The sequence below is a fragment of the Carettochelys insculpta genome, chromosome 24 (genome assembly GCF_033958435.1).
Source record: "Carettochelys insculpta isolate YL-2023 chromosome 24, ASM3395843v1, whole genome shotgun sequence".
NCBI lineage: Eukaryota > Metazoa > Chordata > Testudines > Carettochelyidae > Carettochelys > Carettochelys insculpta.
The window spans coordinates 12,828,046-12,851,368 of record NC_134160.1 but is presented as its reverse complement, the minus strand read 5'-3'; the positions used below and the strand labels follow the sequence as shown (position 1 = coordinate 12,851,368).

General features: G+C 47.2%; 1 protein-coding gene across 2 annotated transcripts; it reads right to left on the bottom strand.

Moving 5' to 3' along the window:
- Nucleotides 1-499: 499 nt before the first annotated feature.
- Nucleotides 500-20,742, bottom strand: LOC142001390 (putative transmembrane protein 244). 2 transcript variants are annotated; one of them, XM_074976543.1, is made up of 6 exons: nucleotides 20,577-20,742; nucleotides 12,929-13,014; nucleotides 8,493-8,566; nucleotides 6,093-6,218; nucleotides 1,261-1,305; nucleotides 500-981 (listed from the first exon to the last, which is right to left on the bottom strand). In XM_074976543.1, the coding sequence occupies exons 1-6, from the start codon at nucleotides 20,610-20,612 to the stop codon at nucleotides 887-889; spliced, it is 462 nt and encodes a 153-aa protein (XP_074832644.1). In that variant the 5' UTR covers nucleotides 20,613-20,742; the 3' UTR covers nucleotides 500-886. The 2 variants fall into 2 exon arrangements, with proteins under 2 accessions (XP_074832644.1, XP_074832645.1); XM_074976544.1 differs by lacking the exon at nucleotides 12,929-13,014 and having other exon boundaries at nucleotides 20,577-20,650.
- Between the last annotated feature and the right edge of the window lie 2,581 nt (nucleotides 20,743-23,323).

Here is a 23,323-nt window from a genome sequence, read left to right as displayed (position 1 = left end):
TCTCTGGCAACTCTGAAATCAAGATTGGCTGTTTTTCTAAAAATGTGCCCTAGTTCAAACAGAAATCCAACTCAGGGAAATCCTATGGCCTGTATTGTTAAGGAGCTCAGACTAGATGGTCACAGTGGTCCCTTGTGGCCTCAATATCCATGAATATCACTCTCTCTCAAATGCACTGCAAATACCAAATCTACCTCAACAGTCATGTCTTCTTAAAACGAATAAACCCCGTGAGACTGGTCCCTATGGCCTGGAAGGACAAGAGCATTACTGACACCCTATCTGCACTTTGGGGTGAGAGGACACACCTTCTCTTGTGGTAGGAGTAATAGAAACACCTAGCTCCTGCAAGGGTCTTTAGGGACAGGTGCAGTAGGCCTAGCCTCTAGACCATAACTAAAAGACATGTGACACTTGATTTGCCCTAATGGCACTTTTGAATCAAATCATGAGTGTGCTTATTAAGTATGATAAGGCTGAGGTTTGGATTGGACACGCATTTTAAACAGCAGAAGAGAGAACTACCACACAGCAAATGTCTAGAATTGCACCTGGGAGAAACTTGACCAACAGTCTCCAGAGCAGAATAGTTTGTGTTTCTCTAATACAATTTTTTTCTCTGACCTTCCTCTCTGAAGTGGAAGGACCTAAATGGCTTTTATTCATGCCAAACTATGCTGCATCAGACCGAGATGGCGAAAGAGGATTTTCAGCACTTGTGCAGTCTCACCGTTATTCTGTTGAAAGCGTTGGACGTTTTTCTTGCTAGCCTGACTGTGAACTTGCTGCCGCCCCATAAACACTGCTCAGGTGACATGCTCAGGTTTGGAGGTCTAGGAAGTGAAGTACCTTGATCTTGAATCACTCAATAGCTACCAACACTGAATCACTCAGCAGCTACCAATGTGGGATGGCTGTAGTCTGGGCAAGCAAAGTGTGTCACAAGTTGTCCACTGCAAATCATGATAAAGAGGCCACTGCCTGGAAGAAATAGGAAGAAAGGTATTTGAAATACAGCACCAATATCGGATACTGTCTCTACCCCTCCACCGCTAGCTTTAAAACCAAACACCAAGGACTAGATGCCAGGTGGTAGTTCAGTAATTTTAGAAATCGTGTGGTTAGATGGAAGTGGTTGCTGCTTGACTGCAGTCAAACCATTTCAGCTTTGTTATAGTTGAACTTGTAGGGTTGGTCTCATCCCTGTGCCCTTTTAACAGCTGTATTAGGAGACAGAAATAAAGGGAAATGAATGCTTACCGAGGGCTAGCCACCAGTGCCACACCAAAGGGAACTGTTCCATCACTATAAAAGACAGATCAGATGTGTCAGTGCTAATAGCTGCTTTCTCCAAGAGAGTAAAGCAATCAGTAATCTGATAAAACTGGGCTGTCTCGTGACTCGAGCTAGGGCCTGAAGAATCCGGACTATTGGGTTCTATTTCTGATTCTACCACTAACTTCCTTCAAGTGTGGTGTGGTTTGGATTGGGGTTTGGTGTGTTTTTTTGCAGAGGCACAAGTCACTTAAAAATTTGCCATGTTTTTCCCCCGTCATTACAGGGGTAATTGGATTTCTCAGGGTGGACAGGGGATAAAGTTGTGTGGCTCAATGTGAAAGAGCTTGGGAGCCATAGATTAGAAGGGGGCAGTGTAGTCATGTTTTTAAGGGGCATGCTTACTGTAGTTATACCAAGCATTCAAAAACTGTGAGTCAAGTACCTCACCAAAAAATCAAAATCCTTTAAAACGGCTGCATTCTTTTTCTGTGCTTTCTGCTTCAGAGCCCTTAAGGGGTCATATTTGCAAGCTTCTCTTTACTCTCAGAAGGGCTGGGGTGGCGGGGAGGAAGAGAGAGAAAGAGTGTGTGTGTGTGTGTGTGTGTGTGTGTAAGCTGAAGCTGTCTTGAACACCTGACTCCAGGAGCTGGGGCTTTAAGAAAAACACCAAATGTTGTGAGACCTACATGCAGACAAACACCACTGGAGCTGGCACTACTATGGTTAAAATAATATTTTAAAGACACTGAATTTGCAACATCTTCAGTATAAACATAAAAAAATCCCAGTTCACCATTGGCCCTGTTTCAGTGAATTTCACTTGTTTTAGGTAATGAAACTAGCTTGTGCTGTCAGGATCTCAGTGCTATTGTGTTGGGGTTAATAATGGCTTGTGGGGGGATGTGTGTTTGGCTTCTTTTAATGAGCTTCCTATCTTCCTATAAATATTTAAATTTGAAGCAGCCTGTTTTGCAACTAAATGGATAGCATGCTCCTCTTTTTGAGATATTTGAATTTTGATTCCTGCACGAGGTGTAGGTTGGCTATTAGGAAAAACTATTTCAGCAGAAGGGTGGTGAAGCACTCGAATGCATTGCCTAGAGAGGTGGTGGAATCTCCATTCCTTGAGGTTTTAAGTTCTGGCTTGACAAAGTCATGGCTGGGATGATTTCATTGGGTTTAGTCCTGCTTTGGGCAGGGAGCTGGACTCGATGACCTCCAGAGGTCCCTTCCAGCCCTAGAATTCTATAATTCTATGAAAATAGAGGGATCTCTGTGTATACTTTGACATTCATGAATAATGTGAGGTTAAAACCCAGGGGTGAAATCTCGGCCCATTGGAAGTACACAGGAATTTTGCCATTCAGTGAGGCCAGGACTTCACTGCAAGTCCACAAGGTAATATCTAGCACTTCTACAGTAGTTTTTCATCAGTAGCTATCAAAGCATTTCACAGTCTTTTAAAGCATAGATTTTCACAACATCCTCCTGATGTACTATTAACTCCCTTTGTAGAATGGGGAACACAAGCCAATGCCTAACTTTTAGGTGCCCGGAAAATCACAGGAACAAGGTGATGACCAAATGCTGAGCCAGGTACCCAGATTTCATTGAATGGTGGCAGAGAGGCACTGCACAGTATGATCTGCACAAGCCACCCCGCTTGGCAGGGAGCTACCTAAGCTAGCTAGTGGGAGACTGTAACAAGTTGTATTCTCAGCCCTGCCCCTCATGGATTTGGGCACCTCGCTTTGCCCCCCGTTCACAGCCTAGAGCTCCTGACCAGTCATTTCTTGGGAGAATGAGTTAGGTGTCTGCAGCGCTCCACACAAGAGCAGCCAGTGGTTAGAGCACTCAGCTGGGAGTCTCATGTTCAGTGCCCCTGACGGGGAGTAAGGATTTGAGCAGGGGTCTCCATGCATGAGTGTGCTCACTGTTGACCTATGGACTATTCCCTCCACTTCTTCTGTAGAATCCCTTCCCTTTCTATAAATAACTATTCACTGAAACAGACAGATCAGGTTGTGTGTCCTAACCACTAGGCTCTTATGCCCTTTCTCTGGCTTGACACGCTAAATATTTATCCAAAGCACAATACCTTTAACAAGGAGAGATGGGGGAAGTCTCACCTCCAAGTGCCCTCTAGGTCAGGGGTTAGAGGAGGCGCCTGAGGTTGGCGACCCATTTGAGTCCTTTCTCCCCATCTGGCAGCGGAGGGATTTGAATCCTGTATCCTTGGTGGGTGCGCTAATCTCTTGGTTAAAAGTCATAAGGTGGGCAGGAGAACCACCTCCTCCAGCCAGCTTGTGAATGGGACCTGATCCAGCAGGCAGCCTCTGAGCAGCGTATCTACTGGATAAGGCCTCATGGGTGAGATACTGACACTCCTCTGCCTGTCTCCTACTAGTTTGTGAATTGCTCTGGGGCTTAGGCCTGAAATTGTTGTCCTGCTGCCCAGAGGGAGCCAGCAAAGTGTGCACTCAAAGGCAGAAATATGTGGGCACAGTCAGAACTTGCACTCTAAACATTTAAGCACCAGCCAAACGGGCTTTTTTGGATTGTCACATTGCCTAAAACTGAGATTATGCAGATCTGGACCACAGAGACTGAATGATTTGCCCAAGGTCACCCAGGAAGCCTGTGGCAAAGTAGGAAATTGAAAAATGTCTCCCTCCCTGTGTTCTACGCCTGTCACTGATGTTTTGTGTGATATGTCACTTCCCTGTATTTTGACAGTTTTCTCAAATGTTTATGAAAAGTAAGTGGTATTAGTTCCAATTCCAGAGTTGGGAGACTTAACTCATGGGTGGCTTTTGAGATCTCCTGTGGAAGAGGCACGAGAACTACACACCTGTGCTTTGTGCTCTCATTTGGCTAAGGTTGGTAACTTTGATTGTCTGAATGTGGGAAAAGCAACCGAAACTCCTCATCTGGATCCTGCAAAGTGAGTTGCCTTAAATGGAATTAAAGCATCTGTGTCAAGTGTGCTAAAGGCCCTGCAGAAAGGGGCTGCATCAGAAACCTGAGTGCATAGTGGTGGGAGGAGTGTCCTCATTGGCCCTGTGGGATGCTGCACTGGATCGGCTATTGTTCTGGTTCTGCTCCTAGGAGCCTTGCTCATCCATCTCTTTGCTAGTCTGTCCAGCTGTTCATGTATCTGGTGCTCGTTTCTTCCCCCTTGTGTTTCTTCACTCATCTGTCATCCATTAATTTGCCTCCCCTATTCTCCCAGTCCATCCATCTCAGGCCCAGAATACTCAAGTTCCCCCCCTGCCAGCCAGCCAGTGAGCTGGGCTGCTGCAGTGAATCATGTCCAGGTTTGAGCATATAAATCACACCATATCAGAAATCAACACCACAGACCTAAGAGGCAGGCAGAATCAATGGGGACCAGATGCTGCCTGGTTTTCCCTCTTTTTTTTTAACCTGGTAAAATGGCTTAGTTGGAGCATAAGCAATTAGTTTCTCACTAAAAAACAGAAAGAGGAAGCTAAAGGTGGGGGGAGGGCAAGCTTTCAGCCCTTTTCCTGAGGAATGATGAGGCTGTTTCCACACCATTAGCACCAGTGGGATGCAGACAGCAGCATCTGCCTCACTGAACTTGTGCTGCAAGACAAATGAAGGCCCCTTCCCCCATGTTTGTCAGAGCTGCTCTGGGAAGGAAGGATGAAGCAGTTCCACATGGCACAGGAGTTAATGGAACAGAACAAACATACAGGCCCGGGCTGGAGGGAGAGGGGGAAATGGAAGTGACAAACCCATTTGGAGCCATTTCACTAGCTCTGCTTTTGGTAATGTTCATATTTACTTTGAAGCTGTTTTCAATTGTTGGTCTCACTGGATCATTAGCCTTTTAAATATTATGATGTTCAGCTGTCGTGGGGCGTAGCGTGGGGAGAGAGACAAGAATAGAAAGGGACTTTGCATCAGTGCCTCCTGAGCTGTGTACTGCCACGGACTCTTTGGAGCCTGAGGTTCCATCTACCAGCCCTGTCCGCAGCCACAGGTTCTTCAGACCCCCTCAGCATTCTGTCCCCTCAACTGCCAGAGGGCCTCTGGAGCCCCTAGGTTCCATCTGCTAGCCCCACCCCCCTCACACCCACAAGGTCCCATCCACCAAGCGTCCCAGACCCTTCAGGATTCTTGGTATTTCACCGGGCAGCCCCTTTTGCCTTGCCCAACTGCCACAGAACCAACAGGGTCTCAGCAGCCCACCTCAAGCCCCTATACCAGCTCCAGCTGGGATCAGCAGATTTCTGAGCAGTGCCTGGCTCCAATTTACTCCTAGCAGCAAGAGGAACAAACCAGTCTTCAGCTATTGGTTTTGAACAGACAGCAAAAAAGGAAGGGGCAGGGAAGAGAAGGCAGGGAAGAGGAAATAGAAAAAGAATAAATTGGAGAGAGTGAGTTTAATACACTGCACTAGAGGGAAGGCAGATTTTAAAAGAGGAAGAGGAAACCAGGTGGGTAAGTGGGCAATGGCACATGGGTATTTTGCAAAAGTTACTTTCCAGTTAACTCTGAGTCACTGCATCACCCTGGGCATGTTTCAGGACCAATTACAGGGAAACTGAAACTCCTGCTGGAGTTGTTCTTAAATCGAGGCTAATGTGTGAAGCTCTTAGGAAATATGCACCCGCCCCTGCAAGGGTGAGACACAGCAGCTGAGTAAGAATACACATCAGTGCTCCCTTATCGCTAATGACAGGGAGGCAAACACCCCACTTCCAGCTGAAATTGAGAATGGAAGACGACAGTAGAAGGCATTTAGCTAAATTAATTTGACTGGCCCAACCCACTCCCTTCAGACTCACCTACAGAGGCCAGTGCCACATGGGCCAGTGTGACAGTGATGGCATAGTCCCAGACCCATTGCTTCAGCAGAGCAGCAAAGAGAAGACCGCAGATGAAGTAGGTCAGTTCCATGGACAGCAAATTCACTAGAGAAATGAGAAGGGAGAGCAGCCGATATTCTGAATGAAAGATGGAATCATCTCCCAGGAGGGAGCCCTGGGTTTATGGGGTCCCTGCCCATTGGGCGCAAAGGGAAAGCTCCAAATGATCCTGGAGGTTTATTGGAATTCAGCGTCTGCTGATTCGAAAGGGAGGTACTGAAGGAGATGTACACAACGTCCATACCCGTGAGGCAAAGAAATCCAGTGCTGTCTCTTTGGAATAGCTGGGAACCAGTTCATTATTTTCCCAGTGGCTACGCTGAGTCTGTTCCTCCAACCTCACCCATCCCCCTCTCTCCCAGCCAGAGATTAACATACTTCTGACTTGGAAAGACAGAGAGGGAGCCGTGCTAGTCTATACACTATCAAAACAAAAAGCAGTCCAGTAGCACTTTAAAGACTAGCAAAATAATTTATTAGGTGATGAGCTTTCGTGGGACAGACCCACTTCTTCAGACCATAGCCAGACCAGAACAGACTCAACATTTAAGGCACAGAGAACCAAAAACCGTAATCAAGGAGGACAAATCAGAAAAAAATGATCAAGGTGAGCAAATCAGAGAGTGGAGGAGTGGGGGAGGAAGGTCAAGAATTAGATTAACCCACGTATGCAGACGAGCCCCTATAGTGACTCAGAAAGTTCACATCCCGGTTCAAAACACGTGTTAATGTGCCGAATTTGAATATAAAAGCCAGCTCAGCTGCTTCACTTTGAATAGCGGTGCGAAAGTTTGGAACTGCTATGGGCACCCCCATGGCCCCACAATATGCTAATATATTTATGGGTGACCTAGAACAACAATTCCTCAGCTCTCGTCCCCTATTACCCCTCCTCTACTTAAGATACATTGATGACATCTTTATGATTTGGACCCATGGTATAGAGGCTCTACAAGAATTCCACAGAGACTTTAACAATCTACACCCCACCATCATCTTATGCCTTGATTACAACACACAAGAGATACATTTCCTGGACACTACAGTACTAATCAAGGATGGCCTGATCAATACCACACTGTACTGAAAACCTACTGATTGCTAGACTTACCTACACCCTTCTAGCTTCCATCCTGCACACATAACTAGATCCATTGTTTACAGTCAAGCTCATAGATACAATCGCATTTGCTCTGATCCAACTGACAGAGACCAAAAACTATTCATATTCAAATATTCATATTCAAACTATTCAAATATTCATAATTCATAACTGAATTACCCACCAGGAGAAGTAAAAAAACAAATCGACAGGGCCAGACGAATACCCAGAGACCAGCTACTCCAAGATCGGCCCAAAAAAGCCAAGAACAGAACACCACTGGTCATTACCTACAGCCCGCAACTCAAACCACTGCAATGAATTATTAAAGACCTACAACCTATTCTTAATCCGGATGCCACACTCCAGAAGGCCCTGGGTGACAGGCCTGTTCTCTCCTACAGACAACCTCCCAACCTTACAAGGATCCTCACAAACAGTCACAGTCTATACCGCAGGAATACCAGTTCTGGAACCTTTCCCTGCAACAAAGCCCGCTGCCAGCTTTGTCCACATATCTTTTCTGGAAATACCATCACTGGACTTAACCAGGTTACTCACAGAATCACGGGCACTTTGTCATGCTCCTCTACTAACATCATATATGCCATCATGTGCCAACAATGCCCAGATGCTTTGTATATTGGACAGACTTCAAACTCCCTTAGACAAAGGGTTAATGGGCACAAAACAGACATCAAAACATTCCAGATCCACAAACCATTCCATCAACATTTTAATTGAATGGGGCATTCTATTAATGACCTAAAGGTATGTGTGTTACTGAAAAAAAACTTTTGCACCGTTATTCAAAGAGAAACAGCCGAACTGGTTTTATATTCAAATTCGGGACATTAACACGTGGTTTGAACCAGGATGGGAACTTTCTGAGTCACTACAGGGGCTTGTCTGCATACTTGGCTTAATCTAATTCTTGACCTTCCTCCCTCACCCCTCCACTCTCTGATTTGCTCACCTTGATCTTTTTTTTTCTGATTTGTCCTCCTTGATTATTGTTTTTGGTTCTCTGTGCCTTAAATATTGAGTCTGTTCTGGTCTGGCTATGGTCTGAAGAAGTGGGTCTGTCCCACAAAAGCTCACCTAATAAATTATTTTGCTAGTCTTTAAAGTGCTACTTGACTGCTTCTTGTTCTGACTTGGAAGAATGCCTGTGATTTTGCCCATTACAAAGTGGCCTTGTCGCCCACACGACTTACCTAGATATTTGGGATTTGAGTGAGATGGTTCTGTGTTAAATTCAAAGGGGATAAGTCCATCAAATGTGTCCAGCCTGGAAGGAAAAATGGAGAGAGGAAGATCTGAGGAAATTAAAAACAATCAGCAGCTTTTAGACTGATCCCCACTGAAAAGTCAACATTTGCCTGTTCACTAGGAGAGCTGAGCTTGTATGCCATTGTTACAGGGCCAGCTGCATCCCTGGTGCTCTGTGGTCTCTTGAGACTATGTCTGCACTGCAGAGTTATTTCAAAATATCTTTTTTTTAAATAATACAGCTACACCCCAAAACGCATTTTGAATAGCACCCAGCTATTTCGAACTAGAATTCTGGATACAGAGGCTGTGTCTATGTGGTGCACTGCTGCCATCAATGTCATGCAAATGACCACACATGACAATGCAAATGAGCACCCTTGACAATGCAAATGGGTGCTCATTTGCATAGTCACATACCTCATTTGCATAGCCTTGAGAGATCACTGTTCCAGCAGAGGCTTCTAGCATCACAAAACAAGCTGTGTAGATTGAGTTCTGTCAACAAACCCCCACCCTTCATTGACAGCCCCTTATTCCTTATTTTTTCGACATGTGGGGTTTTGGTTGACAGAACCCTATCTACATGGCTTAGAACCTAAGAATGCCCATACTGGGTCAGACCAAAGGTCCATCTAGTCCAGTATCCTGTCTGCCGACAGTAGCCAATGCCAGGTGCCCCAGAGGAGGTGAACCGAAGACAACGATCAAGCAATTTGTCTCCTGCCATTCATCTCCCACGTTCGACAAAAGGCCAGGCACCGTACCTCACCTCTTGCTAATAGCCATCTATGGACCTAACCTCCAAATATTTATTGAGCTCTTTTTCAAACTCTGTTAGAGTCCTGGCCTTCACAGAGTCCTCTGGTAAGGAGTTCCACAGGTTGACTGTGCGCTGTGTGAAGAAAAACTTTCTTTTATTAGTTTTGAACGTGCTACCCTTTAATTTCATTTGGTGTCCCCTAGTTCTTATATTATGGGAACAAGTAAATAACTTTTCTGTATTCACTTTCTCCACACCATCCATGATTTTATATACCTCTATCATATCGCCCCTCAGTCTCCTCTTTTCTAGACTGAAAAGTCCCAGTCTCTCTAGCCTCTCCTCATATGGGACCCGCTCCAAACCCTTAATCATTTTTGTTGACCTTTTCTGAACCTTTTCTAATGCCAATATGTCTTTTTTGAGGTGAGGAGACCACATCTGCACGCAGTACTCAAGATGTGGGCGTACCATAGTTTTATATAGGGGAAGTAAGATATTCTTCGTCTCATTTTCTATCCCTGTTTTAATTATTCCTAACATCCTATTTGCTTTACTGACTGCCACTGCACACTGCGTGGATGTTTTCAGAGAACTATCCACTATAATTCCAAGATGCCTTTCCTGATTTGTTGTAGCTAAATTTGCCCCCATCATATTATATGTATAATTGGGGTTATTTTTCCCAATGTGCATTACCTTACACTTACCCACATTAAATTTCATTTGCCATTTTGCTGCCCAATCACTCAGTTTGCTGAGATCTTTTTGAAGTTCTTCACAGTCTGCTTTGGTTTGGACTAGCCTGAACAGTTTGGTGTCATCTGCAAACTTTGCCGCCTCACTGCTTACCCCTTTCTCAAGCTCATTGATGAATAAGTTGAACAAGATTGGTCCCAGGACTGATCCTTGGGGAATGCCACTAGTTACCTTTTTCCATTGTGAAAATTTACCATTTATTCCTACCCTTTGTTTCCTGTCTTTTAACCAGTTCCCAGTCCATGAAAGGATCTTTCCTCCTATCCCATGACCACCTAATTTACATAAGAGCCTTTGGTGAGGGACCATGTCAAAGGCTTTCTGGAAATCTAAGTATACTATGTCTACTGGATCCCCCCGTCCGCATGCTTGTTAACCGCTTCAAAGAACTCTAATAGATTAGTAAGACATGACTTCCCTTTACAGAAACCATGTTGACTTTTGCGGCTTGTTTTGTGACAACAGAAGCCTCTACTGGGACAGTGATCTTACATGATTATGCAAATGAGGCATATGGTTATGCAAATGAGCACCCATTTGCATTGCTGAGTGCCCTCATTTGCATGACCCTGCTGGCAGCAGTGTACCATGTAGACCTGGCCATAGTGTCTGTTTTGAAATAGTGCCATTGAATGCCACAATGGCTCATTCAAAATTGTGCTATTTTGATCTATTTTGACCTATTTAGCAATAGCATTTTCTCAAACAGGTGTTATTCCTCCTGCAATGAGGTTTCCCAGTTTCAAAATAACATATCCACTATTTAAATTTATTTCAAAATAGCGTGTGCCTTGTGAGACGACAGCGAGGCTATTTTGAAATAACTCTGTGGGTAGACGTAGTGAGCTCTCCCACAGGAGGCAGGTCTTGTACTTTCACCCCTCCTGAAGTGAACTTCTGAACAGTGGTCCATGTCCTTCAACCAAAGTGTTTATGTTCAGTAGGAACAAAGTATTTAGAGAAAAAAGAATTTTAAACCAACAGTCCACAAGCATGTATTTAACGAAAATTTATCATCCCTTCCAGCTGTCCTAGGCAGGCCTGACTTCTTCACACAGCGCCCTGGGAACCTGTGCCTCTGATTACTTCAAACAGCTCCTCAGGAGCGAGAAAGTGTCCCTTTCTCACCCCGCAAGAAGTCTTTTGTTCTTCTGCATTCCCAGCCTTTTCCAGCCTTGCCATTGTCTTAACAACTCACAAGGATTGGCTTAGAAATGGTTTATTTTCTGCCTTTCTTTCCCTTTCTGCTTGTTCCTCTCTATCTGTCTTAGCAGTCACTCAGTAACTCATGTCACTCGTCTACTTGGGAGCCCACTGATGGCTGACCAGCCTGATTCGGGAGGCGCAGGTCTCATGAGGAGGAGGGACAGCTCAGTGGTTTGAGCGTTGGTTTGATAAACCCTTGGGAGGGCCCGTTAGGGCTCTGGGGCAAATAGATTTAAAAAAAAAAACGTCTATCAGGGATGTTGATAGGTCCTGCTGTGAGTGCAGGGGTCTAGACTCCATGACCTGTCAAGGTCTTTTCCCAGTCTATGGGATAGGTATATTGCAGAAGGGTCAGGTGTTGGAAGGGCACACGGCAATTTTTGCTGCTCTTTTCTTCTTCTCTGCCACTCCTCGTCTGCACTGCGGTGGGACCTCTCAAATTGTGCTACCCCCTCACAGATTACTGCAGACAGTCCTGGGCAAAATTCTCCCAAAGCGTCAACACCAATGCTGCACTTTTTCATGTGTGCCCTCAGCACATCCTCTGGCCCCCAACACTCCTCTGTCCTTCCACCAATCGGAAACCAGAATCTGTTTTGGGAGGCTCTGATCAGACATCCAAACCACAAGACCACTCCAATGAAGTTGTTGGTGAATATAATGGCTTCAATGCTGGTCATGTTTGACTCTTCCAGGATGCTAGTGCCCGTGCACCTGTCCTCCCAAGAGAGATTTAGGATTCTTCTGAGTCAACGTTGATGACATTGTTCAAATGCCTTCAAATGACACTTGCATGTTGTCTAAGTTTCACATGCCTACAGTAGCATGTTTCCCCCAAAAGCCACCTGTTAAACTAACCCAATGTATTCATAAAATAGGCATCCCAATGAACAGGTCAGCTTACAGTGCCCATACATTATTATAGCCTTCCATACTCCCCCCTGCCCGCCATCCTGCATTTAAGAACAAGATATAAACCTGGAGCCCGTGCAATGCCAGTTGACATTTAAATGGCACCCACTGTGCCATCTGGAAGCCTGTGGGGTAACCTGTCCAGCTTCCAGGGGCTAGGGTCTGCTTCTCCCAAACTGCCTCATCCAGTTGATGCTAACTGGCCCCCTTTGTTGATACCGGCAGCACAGAGGCCAACAGTTTGGGTTGGGATTTTCAAAAGAGACTCCAATATTAGGAATCCAGATTCCACTGAAATTTAGTGGACATCTTAAAAAGGTATTTAGGTATTTAGTGGGAGTAAAATGTCCACATAGTTTTGTGGAGCTGGACCTGAATACTTGACTCTTTTACATTCTCATAAAAATCTCTGCCTGCACACTTATGCTCGCCCCCACTTTGTCTGGGCTGTCCTTGTTCTGTGGATAAAGAGAACGTCAGGCTCCACAGTAATGCAGCCTGGTATATTTCACCAGCAACTAAACTAAAAATAATGTGGTCAGCTGTGGGGCAAACCACCAAGCAAAAGCCACATGACTGGGAAAAGCAGGACCCCACAGCCTAACCATCACACTTAGGAGGAGTCCAATCAAGGGAAAGCAACACGGTGCTCACTGAATCAGCTCTCTTGATTTCATTTGGATGAGCTCAGTGTCAGAGCTGCTCTTCTCTACTCTGCTCTGTTCAAAACAGCAGCCTCACCTGAAAGCTCCAGAGCAGATGCTTCCAATCATGTAATAGACTGTGTAGAAAGTGACCAGGCACAACAGCAGGTGAATGAGGATTGTCTGGAAATCAGAGCAGAAAAGCACATGGATCAGCACACGTGGCAGTGAAGGGGACATTCATTCACAGCCCACCACAAGGAATGACACTGCAGCAGAGGAAAGAGTCCTGGGAATTCTGTACTGGCCGATAACAACTATATCTGAGCCATGTATGAAATGAGAAGCTCTGTTAATCCAGCTGGCTGTTTCAATGGCATGTGTTTTAAATACATTCTTAGTGCTTCACGGGACTGGGGAAAGAATACTAGAATACTACATAGAATACAACCATAGAATACTAGAACTGGAAGGGACCTTGAAAGGTCATCAAGTCCAGTCCCCTGCACTCACAGCAGGGCCAAGCACCATCTATATCATCCCTGTTAGATATTTATCCAATCTCTTCTTAAATATCTGCAACGAGGGAGATGCTACAACCACCCTACACAATTTATTCCAATACTAAACCACCTGGACGGCTAGGAAATTTTTCCTCATGTCCAACCTAAACCTCCCTGCTGTGGTTTAACCCCACTGCTTCTTGTCCTATCCTTAGAGGCCAAGAATAACAGTTTTTCTCCCTCCCCCTTGTAACACCCCTTCAGGTACTTGAAAGCTGCTATTACGTCCCCTCCAAGTCATCTGTTTTCCAAACTAAGCAAAAAGAACAAGCTAAGTTCCTAGGGGAGAAGTGCATTGATGACTACTAGCCGACAAGGTCAGGAATGGAACCCTACACTCTGGGTGTCGCTAGCCTCTGAGTGCCAGAGGAGATGACATGCCGTACACTGGATGGGGCTCTGTGGTTACTGATTAGTCTCTTTCTTACAGTTTTGTTTCTCTTCTGTCCTTCAAGGTGGCACTAAACCCATCTGAGAGACTCTCTGACGAAAGGGAAAAATGGATAGTGACAAACCAGCTGTTGTGACCTGCACAGCATGTGCCATATTTGTCTTCCTCCCAGAAGATAGAAACGATTTCGTCTGTACCACGTGCAAGCTGGTCGCCATCTTGGAGGAAAAGGTTAAAGGACTTGAGGCTCAAATAGCGACCCTCCAGTCCATCAGAGAAGATGAAGAATTCCTTGACAGAAGGCTTCATTTAGTACTGCAGGCACAGGTGGCTGAGCAACCAGTGAGGGCAGTACAAACAGAGGAAGAAAACTGGAAGCATGTAGCCTCCAGGAGAAGAAAGCCAATTCAGGTATCTCTAATTCCAGTGGAGGTAAGCAACCACTTTCAGGCTCTATGCACAGCTGCTATGGTGGAGAACACTGTCGCATAGACCTCTCAGGGAAGGGATCAGGTGAAGACCCCACTGACTGAAAGGCATGGGATGCATAGTTCTAGGGACAGGGTTCTATGACCACCACCCCTCAGAGCAGAAGATGGTGGTGGTCAGGGACTCCTTCTTAAGAGCGATGGAGTCATCCATTTGTCATTCAGACCTGGAATCTTGGGAAGTTTGCTGCTTACCAGGAGCTAGAATCCAGGAAGTTAAAGACTTCCAAAAATCATCAAACCTGTGGATTATTATCTCTTCCCATTTCTCCATGTAGGAACTAATGACACAGCAAAGAATGACCTTGAGCACATTATGTAACTCTGGGAAGGAGAATGAAGGAATATGGAACAGAAGTGGTGTTCTTGTCCACCCTTCCTGTTGAAGGAAGGGATCCAGGTAGGGATAGTTGAATCATTGAAGCAAATGAGTGGTTGCGCAGGTGGTATCAGAGAGAGAGCTTTGGTTTCTTCAACCATGGGATTCTGTTTCAAAAACAAGGATTGTTAGGAAGTGACAGGCTCCACCCAATGAACAAAGGAAAGAGCATCTTTGTGGGCAGGCTTGCAAACCTAGTGAGAAGGGCTTTAAACCAGGTTCATCAGGGGACCATGACACAAGCCCTGAGGTAAGTGGGGATGCAGGTAGGAACACCAGAGGAGGACCCCAATTGGAAAGGAGAGGGTAGGCCAATCAGCTAGTTATCTAAGTTGTTTGTACACAAATGCAAGAAGCCTGGGAAACAAACAGGAAGATCTGAGGCCCTGGCACAGTCAAAGGAGTACGAGATGATGGAATAATGGAGACTTGGTGGGATGACTCGCATAACTGGAGCACTGCCGTGGAAGGGTGTAAACTGTTCAGGAAGGACAGGCAGGGGAGAAAAGGAGGAGGCATGTCGATGTATGTAACAGAACAATATGGTTGCTCAGAGCTCCAGTATATGGAGGGAGAAAAGCCAGTTGAGAGTCTTTGTGGTAAGCTTAGAAGCGGAAGCAACAGAGGTGATGTTGTGGTTGGTGTCTGCTATAGACCACCAGATCAGGTAGATGAGGTAAATGAGCATTTTTTCAGACAATTAAGAGATGCTTCCAAATCACAGGCCCTGGTTCTCATGGGAGACTTTAATCCCCCTGACATTTGTTGGGAGACTAATAGAGCAGCACACAGGCAATTCAGGAACTTTTTGGAGAATGTTGGGGATAACTTCCTGGTACAAGTGCTGAAGGAACGGAGCAGGAGCCATGCACAGCTTGACCTGTTGCTCACAAACAGGGAAGAACTAGTAGGAGAAATAGAAGTGGGAGGTAACCTAGGCTGCAGCTATCAAGAGATGGTAGATTTCAGGATCCTGATGAAAGGAAGAAAGGTGAGCAGTAAAATACAGAGCCTTGATTTCAGAAGAGCCGACTTCAACTCCCTGAGAGAACTGGTGGACAGGATCCCCTGGGAAGCTTATATGAAGTGAAAAGGAGTTCAGGAGAACTGACAGTATTTTAAAAATGATGTGCAGTAAGAAAAGCAAATATGGTAGGCAACTAGTTTGGCTTACCAGGGAAATCCTTTATGAGCTTAAACTCAAAAAGGATGCATATAAGAAGTGGAAACTTAGACAGATGACTAAGGAGGAGTATAAATATATTGCTAGAGAATGCAGGGAAGTAATCAGGAAGGCAAAAGCACAATTGGAACTACAGCTAACAAAGAATGTGAAGGTAATGAGAGGTTTCTACAGGCATGGTAACAATAAGAGGATGATCAGGGAGGGTGTGGAGCCATTACTGGATGACAGAGGTAACCTTGTGACAGATGATGGGGGAAAAGCTGAAGTACTCAATGCATTTTTTGCCTCTGTCTTGATGGACGAGGTCAGGTCCCTGACTATGGCACTAGGCAATGGAGTACGGAAAGGAGGTGGGCAGCCCTTGGTGGGAAAAGAACAGGTTAAGGAATATTTAGAAAAGCTAGACACACACAAATCCTGGGTCCAAATTTAATGCATCCAAGGGTACTGAGAGAATTGGCAGAGGCCACTGCAGAGCCTTTGGTCACTATCTTTGAAAACTCATGAAGATCAGGAGAGGTCCCAGATGACTGGAAAAAGGCAAATGTAGTGCCCATATTTAAAAAAGGAAAGACGGACAATCCAGGGAACTATAGACCAGTCAGCCTTTAGTCAGTCCCTGGAAAAATCATGGAGGGGATCCTCAAGGAATCCCTTCTGAAGCACTTGGAAGAGGGGAAAGTGATCAAGAGTAGTCAACATGGATTCACTAAGGGCAAGTCATGCCTGACCAATCTGATTAGCTTCTGTGAGGAGGTAACCAGCTCTGCGGAAGGGCAGAAGTCAATGGATGTGATACAGCTTTTGATACACTATCAAAACAAAAAGCAGTCAAGTAGCACTTTAAAGACTAGCAAAATAGTTTATTAGGTGAGCTTTCGTGGGACAGACCCACTTCTTCAGACCATAGCCAGACCAGAACAGACTCAATATTTAAGACACAGAACTCTGTGTCTTAAATATTGAGTCTGTTCTCTGTGTCTTAAATATTGAGTCTGTTCTGGTCTGGCTATGGTCTGAAGAAGTGGGTCTGTCCCACGAAAGCTCACCTAATAAACTATTTTGCTAGTCTTTAAAGTGCTACTTCACTGCTTTTTGTTTTGATAGTGTATAGACTAGCACGGCTTACTCTCTGTTACTATTCAGCTTTTGATACAGTTTCCCACAACATTCTTGCCCATAAATTAAGGAAGTATGGATTGTAAGGTAGATAGAAAGCTGGCTAGATGGTTGGGCCCAACGGGTAGCGATCAATGGCTCTATGTCTGGTTGGAGGTTGGTTTCAAGTGGAGTGCTCCCAGAACTGGTTCTAGGGCCACTACTGTTCAACATCTTTATTAATGACCTTGATGAGGGGATGGATTGCACCCTCAGCAAATTTGCAGATGACACTAAGCTAGGGGATCAGGTAGGTATGTTGGAGGGCAGGGATAGGATCCAGAGTGACCTCGGTAAACTGGAGGATTGGGTGAAAGGTAATCTGATGAGGTTCACCAAGGACAAGTGCAGAGTCCTGCATCTGGGATGGAAGAATGCCAAGCATTGTTACAAGCTGGGGACCAACTGGCTAAGTAGCAGTGCAGCAGCAAAGGACCTGGGGATTGTAGTGGATCAGAGACTGGATATGAGTCAACAGTGTGCCCTTGCAGCCAAAAAGGCTAATGACAAACTGGGGTGCATTAGAAGGAGCATTTCCAGCAAATCTAGAGAAGTAATTATTCCCCTCTATTCAGCACTGGTGAGGCCACAGCTGGAGTATTGTGTCCAGTTCTGGGCTGCCCGATACAAAAAGGATGTGGATGCATTGGAGCAGGTACAGCAGAGGGCACTGAAAATGAGGGGGCTGGAGCACATGAGCTATGAGGAGACACTGAGGGATTTGGGCTTATTTAGTTTGCAGAAGAGGAGAGTGAGAGGGGATTTGATAGCAGCCTTCAACTGCCTGAAGGGGGGCTCTAATGAGGAGGAAGAGAGGCTGTTCTCAGTACTGAGGGTTGGCAGAACACAGAGCAATGGTCTGAAGTTAGAGAGGGAGAGGTGTAGGTTGGATTTTAGGAAAAGCTGTTTCACTGGGAGGGTTGTGAAGCACTGGAATGTGTTTCCTAGAGAGGTGGGGGAATCTCCATCCATAGCAGTTTTTAAGTCCTGGCTTGGATGATTCTGTTTTAGGCAGGAGGCCAAACAACCTCCTAAGGGCTCGTCTAGCCCTAGGATTCAAAGTTAACATGCACAGAAGGAGTTCTGGACAACCCCAGACAGGGAAAGGAGATCTCCTCTGAGCAGGGAGTTGAAACCTGGGCTTTCAGATTAAAAGCCTGGTACTCTATAAACTGAGTCAGCCAGGCTCATGTAGCAGTGTGTGCATTTTAATGCCCCAGTTTCCTGAGGGAGCTGGCAGCAGGCGATAGGACAGAACACCACTTCCAGGGAGATCAGGGCAGCTCCTAGCCAAGCAGGCTGTGTGTATCGACAGTACAGCATTTGTTCCTTCCTCTTTGCTTTCATTTGGGTACCATCACAATCCCTGGCCCTTGAGTCTGGCTGAGTCACTTGCAGGGACTGAAGCTGGGAGCTCTGGATCTAAAACAACAAGCCTGTATTGTCTGAGCTAAAATAACAGATTTGTACAGATTCCAGGCAGTAGCAGACTCAGAAACCTCCGGGGAGACCAAAAACCACCCGGTTATAGGGTGATACCACAATTACCCTTGCAAGCACAATGTAGCTACAAATGGATTTTTTAACAGCCTCAGGTTGCAGCAGCTCCATCATGCAGGGTTCCCTCCAATTTCTTCCATCTGTGTGCAAAATGAATTTTGTTCTGTGCACCGAGGCATGTGCCATTGTGTACCACCATCAGAAACACACGCTGCTGGTGTTGGCACTCTGCTAATCAGCTGGGCAGCTTGTGAATCTCTTCTGAGAGGTTGCCCAAGCACTCAGCTTATAGGGAACACTGCTGTCAAGGATCCCTAAGGACCTCACAAAGTGATTCCACCCCCTCCCAATGGAAGGCAGCCACTTCTAAATTGGAAGGTGACAGCTGAACAGACCAACATCACACAGCTTTGGGAAAAGGCATTTTGGTAAGGCCATCAGGGCAAAACCCCTTCTTCCTGGCAACTGCCCTGGGATAATTTGTGTCCATGTGGGACAGACAGGACTTGGTTATTAACCTCTGCTTCAGGAAGATGATACAGGATACTTCCTGCCAGTCCACTGAGGTACGCAGGAAATGGGTCACAACAGCTGTGCTTTACAAGACACAGCAAGTCCAGTGCATCCAGAAGGCATGGCTAGTTCCTTCTGTCTCTGTCCGTACCATGGAGGGTGGGAGGGGAGGAGCAGTAAAACCTTTACACCAGCTAGGACATCCCTCTGCACAAGTATATTCTGAGGAGGCGCATTTATTTATCTGGTCCCTGTCACCATAACTACTGAGCTCCCCACAATTTTAATGTGTTCCTATCACAACCCCTCTTGTGAGGCAGGGTGGTGCTGTTATCCCCATTACGCTTATGGGAGACTAAGGTCCAGAGAAGTTAAGGGACATACTCAAGGCCACATAGAACACCTGTATCAGGCAGGGGACAGCTTGTAGGCTCCCTGAGTACCAGGCAAACACCCGGACCATCAGGCCAGCTGCTCTCTGCTGCATTACCCCACCCAATCAGTTCTTAATGTAACATGACCCAATATTTTTGTGAGGGTGGAAGAGGTGGAGAATGTAGTCAGCTGCTGCTAAGACAGCAATCTGTGGGGAAATGGGGCAAACACAGGACCAGAGAGGGCTCAGCGTAAGCCAGGGCCAAAGAGCCAAGATCATGTTGCAAACTGCACAGTTGGATAGTTCAGTATTAATAGTAATTGACCTTTGGCTAGCTCTCAAGGGGCCCCAAGCACCAGTGACCGGATGCACCAAATCTGGAAAGGAGACTGGTAAGGGGCACAAGGGTGTCTGTCTGGGAAAACAGGATGCATCCAATGGCGGCTACTGAGCAGTGGGCCCTGAAAGCTGAGTGCCTGGGCGGCGGCCCAGGAGAGATTCAGGAGCCGCCCAGCTGATTAGCAGAGTGCCCAAAGTGGGCTGCATGTGTGTCTATTGGTGGTGTGCATCCACACATGCCTTAGTGCATGTAACAAAATTTATTCTGCCCATTGATGGGGAAAAAAATAGAGGGAACCCTGATACTGGTGCTCTGGCTGGGAATTTCAGTGACATAGTCAGTTTTTCTGTCCCTGTCCCTGTCCCTGCTGTCTGGCTCCCTTTGACTATAGCAGAGTAAGAAAGGGGGCTATCCAAAGCACCAGGGAGAAAGGAGTCCTGTTTCTGTGCCAGAATTAGCTCCAGTGGGCGTAATTATACTTGAAACAATTTCACTGGCTCCCTTTTAAGTTAATTAAACTTTGCTTTGAACTAAACCACTCCTGCCCGTGGCTGATCTCCCATTTCCCCCAGCACCTCACTGGCAGGGCTGGAAGAGCCTTGGGCTTCAGCATGTCTGGGAGGCCAAGCTTTTATTTTCTGAAACAGCAACCACCACCCCACCCCACAACACACACACACATTGATCTCCCTCCTCCTTTGCCTTTACTACTTACAACGGAATCCCTGTCACATGATACTGCAATCTGATCAGGCCCAGATGCCGCTGCTGATCCATAAACCCTTCAGCAGCCAACTCTGCCAGGCATTGCCCTGCTCCCCCAAGCACAGCAGCAGCTCCTGTGGGTTTACCTTGATGCCTGGCACCCTGCAGCTTCGGAAGGCCATGTCAGAGGAAGGTTCATCACTGCACAGGGCAAACTCCAGGACTGTCGCCTGGGACGTCTCCTGCTGAGATGCTCTAGGAGAGGGAACCCAGGCTTCTGTGTCCGGGGCAGAGAGAAGAGGCTGCAGTGCCTGCTAGAGGCGAAGATCAGGCAGGCAGGGAAGGAAACCAGCTGCTGCTCAGGCTGTGCCTGCTCCTGGGATAATTACAGGACATCTACTTCCAGGGCCAGCCCCCTGCTGATGTTATTTTTGAAGATGTCACATGTGGAAATGGCCGGCTTTGTTCCTGACCCCATCTTCATTACACACTAGTGTACGGGTCACCCAGGACACAAACCTCCGGTGATCCTGACGGGACTCTGTGCATGACACACCCATTCACTTTGCTCTAGACTCCCTGGGACTCCAATGGCAGTGGCACACATGCAGGGCTGGTGGGATCGGGCCGTGTGTGATTGAGGGGTGCTAGTCTCAGGGAAGTCCAGCCATGCTAGGGGTACAGAGTGCCATGTCATAGGGCTCTCAGGCTTCACCAAGCCTGGTGTTCAATAGGAAATGAGTCTCCCAACTGTGATCATTTAGCCCAGCGTAAAATGGGGTCACACACCACCAGATCAGGACAGACGCATTCTATGTTTATTGGTGTAAATGACTTCACAAGGTGCAGAGCAAGAAAGTGAGGCTGCCCCTCTAACACCACTCAGGGAGGTAGAGGCTCAACCTCCCTGGTCTGGCACCCTTGGGACCTGAGCAGTCTCGAATGAGGGATTTTGCCAGGCCCCAGGGTGGTCAATTCTACCCCATCCCCACCCCTGCTGGCCTCAGCCCCTGCTCCAGGGATCCCACTGTCACCCGCAGCTCCCGATTCCCCATGCCTGCAGGCTCCCTGGCTGCTGGCTCCTGGCTCCACCCACCCCTCCCCAGCCATGGCTTCCTCGGGGCAGCTTCCTGATCAGCCCCTGCCCCAGTTTTCTAAGATGCCTTTCCCCAGCCTGGAGCTTCCTGTCTGTCCCCGGGGATGAGCCACCGTTCCCAGGCCAGGGGCAGCTTCCATCCAGCCCCTGCGCATTTTCTCCTGGCTGGCTTCCTGCCCTGCCAGCCCTGGCCACTGCTCCCGGCCTAGGGCAGGGGTCTCTCACTGCAGTTGTCTGACAGCTGCTGCTGGCTGTCCTTCCCCTCAGCCTTGCCACCAGAGCAGCTGTGGCTGCTCTGCCTCCTGCCACTGGTGTGGCTGGCACCTCCTCCTCCCAGACCTAGACCTCTCTGGTTCTGTCACACGCCGGATGTTATCGGATGAGAGAATGCCTGATTTGGGAGTTTCAACTTGTACAAGAACAGACAGGGGCAGGAAACTTGGCCAAGCAATAAGGTGGAGTGAGCTACAGAGCCTACCAAGAGTGAGAAGACAGCTGGACACTTCAGCATACTAGGGGCAGTTTTCTCCTTGGTTGGCTGAGCCACTGGACAATTTGAGAAGCCCAGTCCATGGGGGCTCAGGGTAAACCAAGGCTGGGAAGAAGCTGTACAGACAAGAGGCTCAACAGCTATGTATTTAAAACAGGGTTTGTTTTTTGCAGGCTGGGATAATGGTTGATAGTCCCAATATTAGGGTGGAGCTGGACAGTAAAAATGCAGGGAACAAAGTAGCCCAGGGCAGTTGAGGCAGCTCCTGCTAACCAGGAGAGCGTTTTAGAAGGGAGCTGCAGCTGCAAGATCTGTGGCCAAGTCAGCTGGCATGCACTGGAACCGAGCGGAGCACTGTGGGCCTGACCAGACTGAGGTGCAGCTGGCTGAGTTATGTGGCTGGTCTGAAGCAGCGAGAGCAGACAGTAGTTGTGGTGCAGATGCCTGGGCACAGCTGTGGAGAGGCAGGGAAAGGACTGTGCTAGCAGAGGAAATTGCAGGCCTTGGTTCAGGCATGGAAGTGATATTGACCCAGCTCCTGGCCCTGCAGTGGCTGGTTCCCATTGGAGCTATTAGTCTTCCACTTAGCCCATCACTTAATTTGCCTGTAGTGCTTTGAAAGGGAAGAAAAACTTAGACGTATGGATGGAAGAACCCAGCTGTGGCTTTGTAGCCCATGAAGCCTGGTAGCCCCGGGACTTAGACATGAAGGAGAAAGGAGCCTGTGAAAATATTTGTTATCAAAATGGACCTGTCAGTTTTTTAACATTCAGAAAACTGCCACCATGGGAAAACACATCAGCAGTTCAACCACGGCCGGAAAGTCATTGCAAATGGTGTGGCTGGGTGTGATAGACTCTCACAGGAAGAGAGCAGAGGTGGTGTATGCTGGCTGAAGAACTGAATTAAGACAGCTAAACGCCTCCTCCAGTCCCCAGTATCTGCAGGCAGGGATTTTTTTGTGCTGAAATCCCACAGAATGCTGTTCAGGCACCTTTACTCCCCGGGTGGGGCCGGGTGCCACTCCAGGAGCCACTCTGGGCAGTTTGCATGTGGCCGGGTGCGGAGCCACTGTGGGGAGGAAAGCGGAGAAGTCACTGGCCGCCCCTGTGTGAGGTAGGTGGGGGCAGTCTGTGTGTGTGTGAAGCCTGGGAGTGGTTTGAGGTGGCGGGTTGGGAGTCACAGGAGGCTGGCGGGGCGGGGGGGTTAAGCCCTTTGAGGCTATGGGGTGGGGTGGTGGTTTAAAGGTGTGATGGGTTGGGACCACAGGATGAGGGGTAAAGCCTGGCAGTGGGTGAGAGGCATGA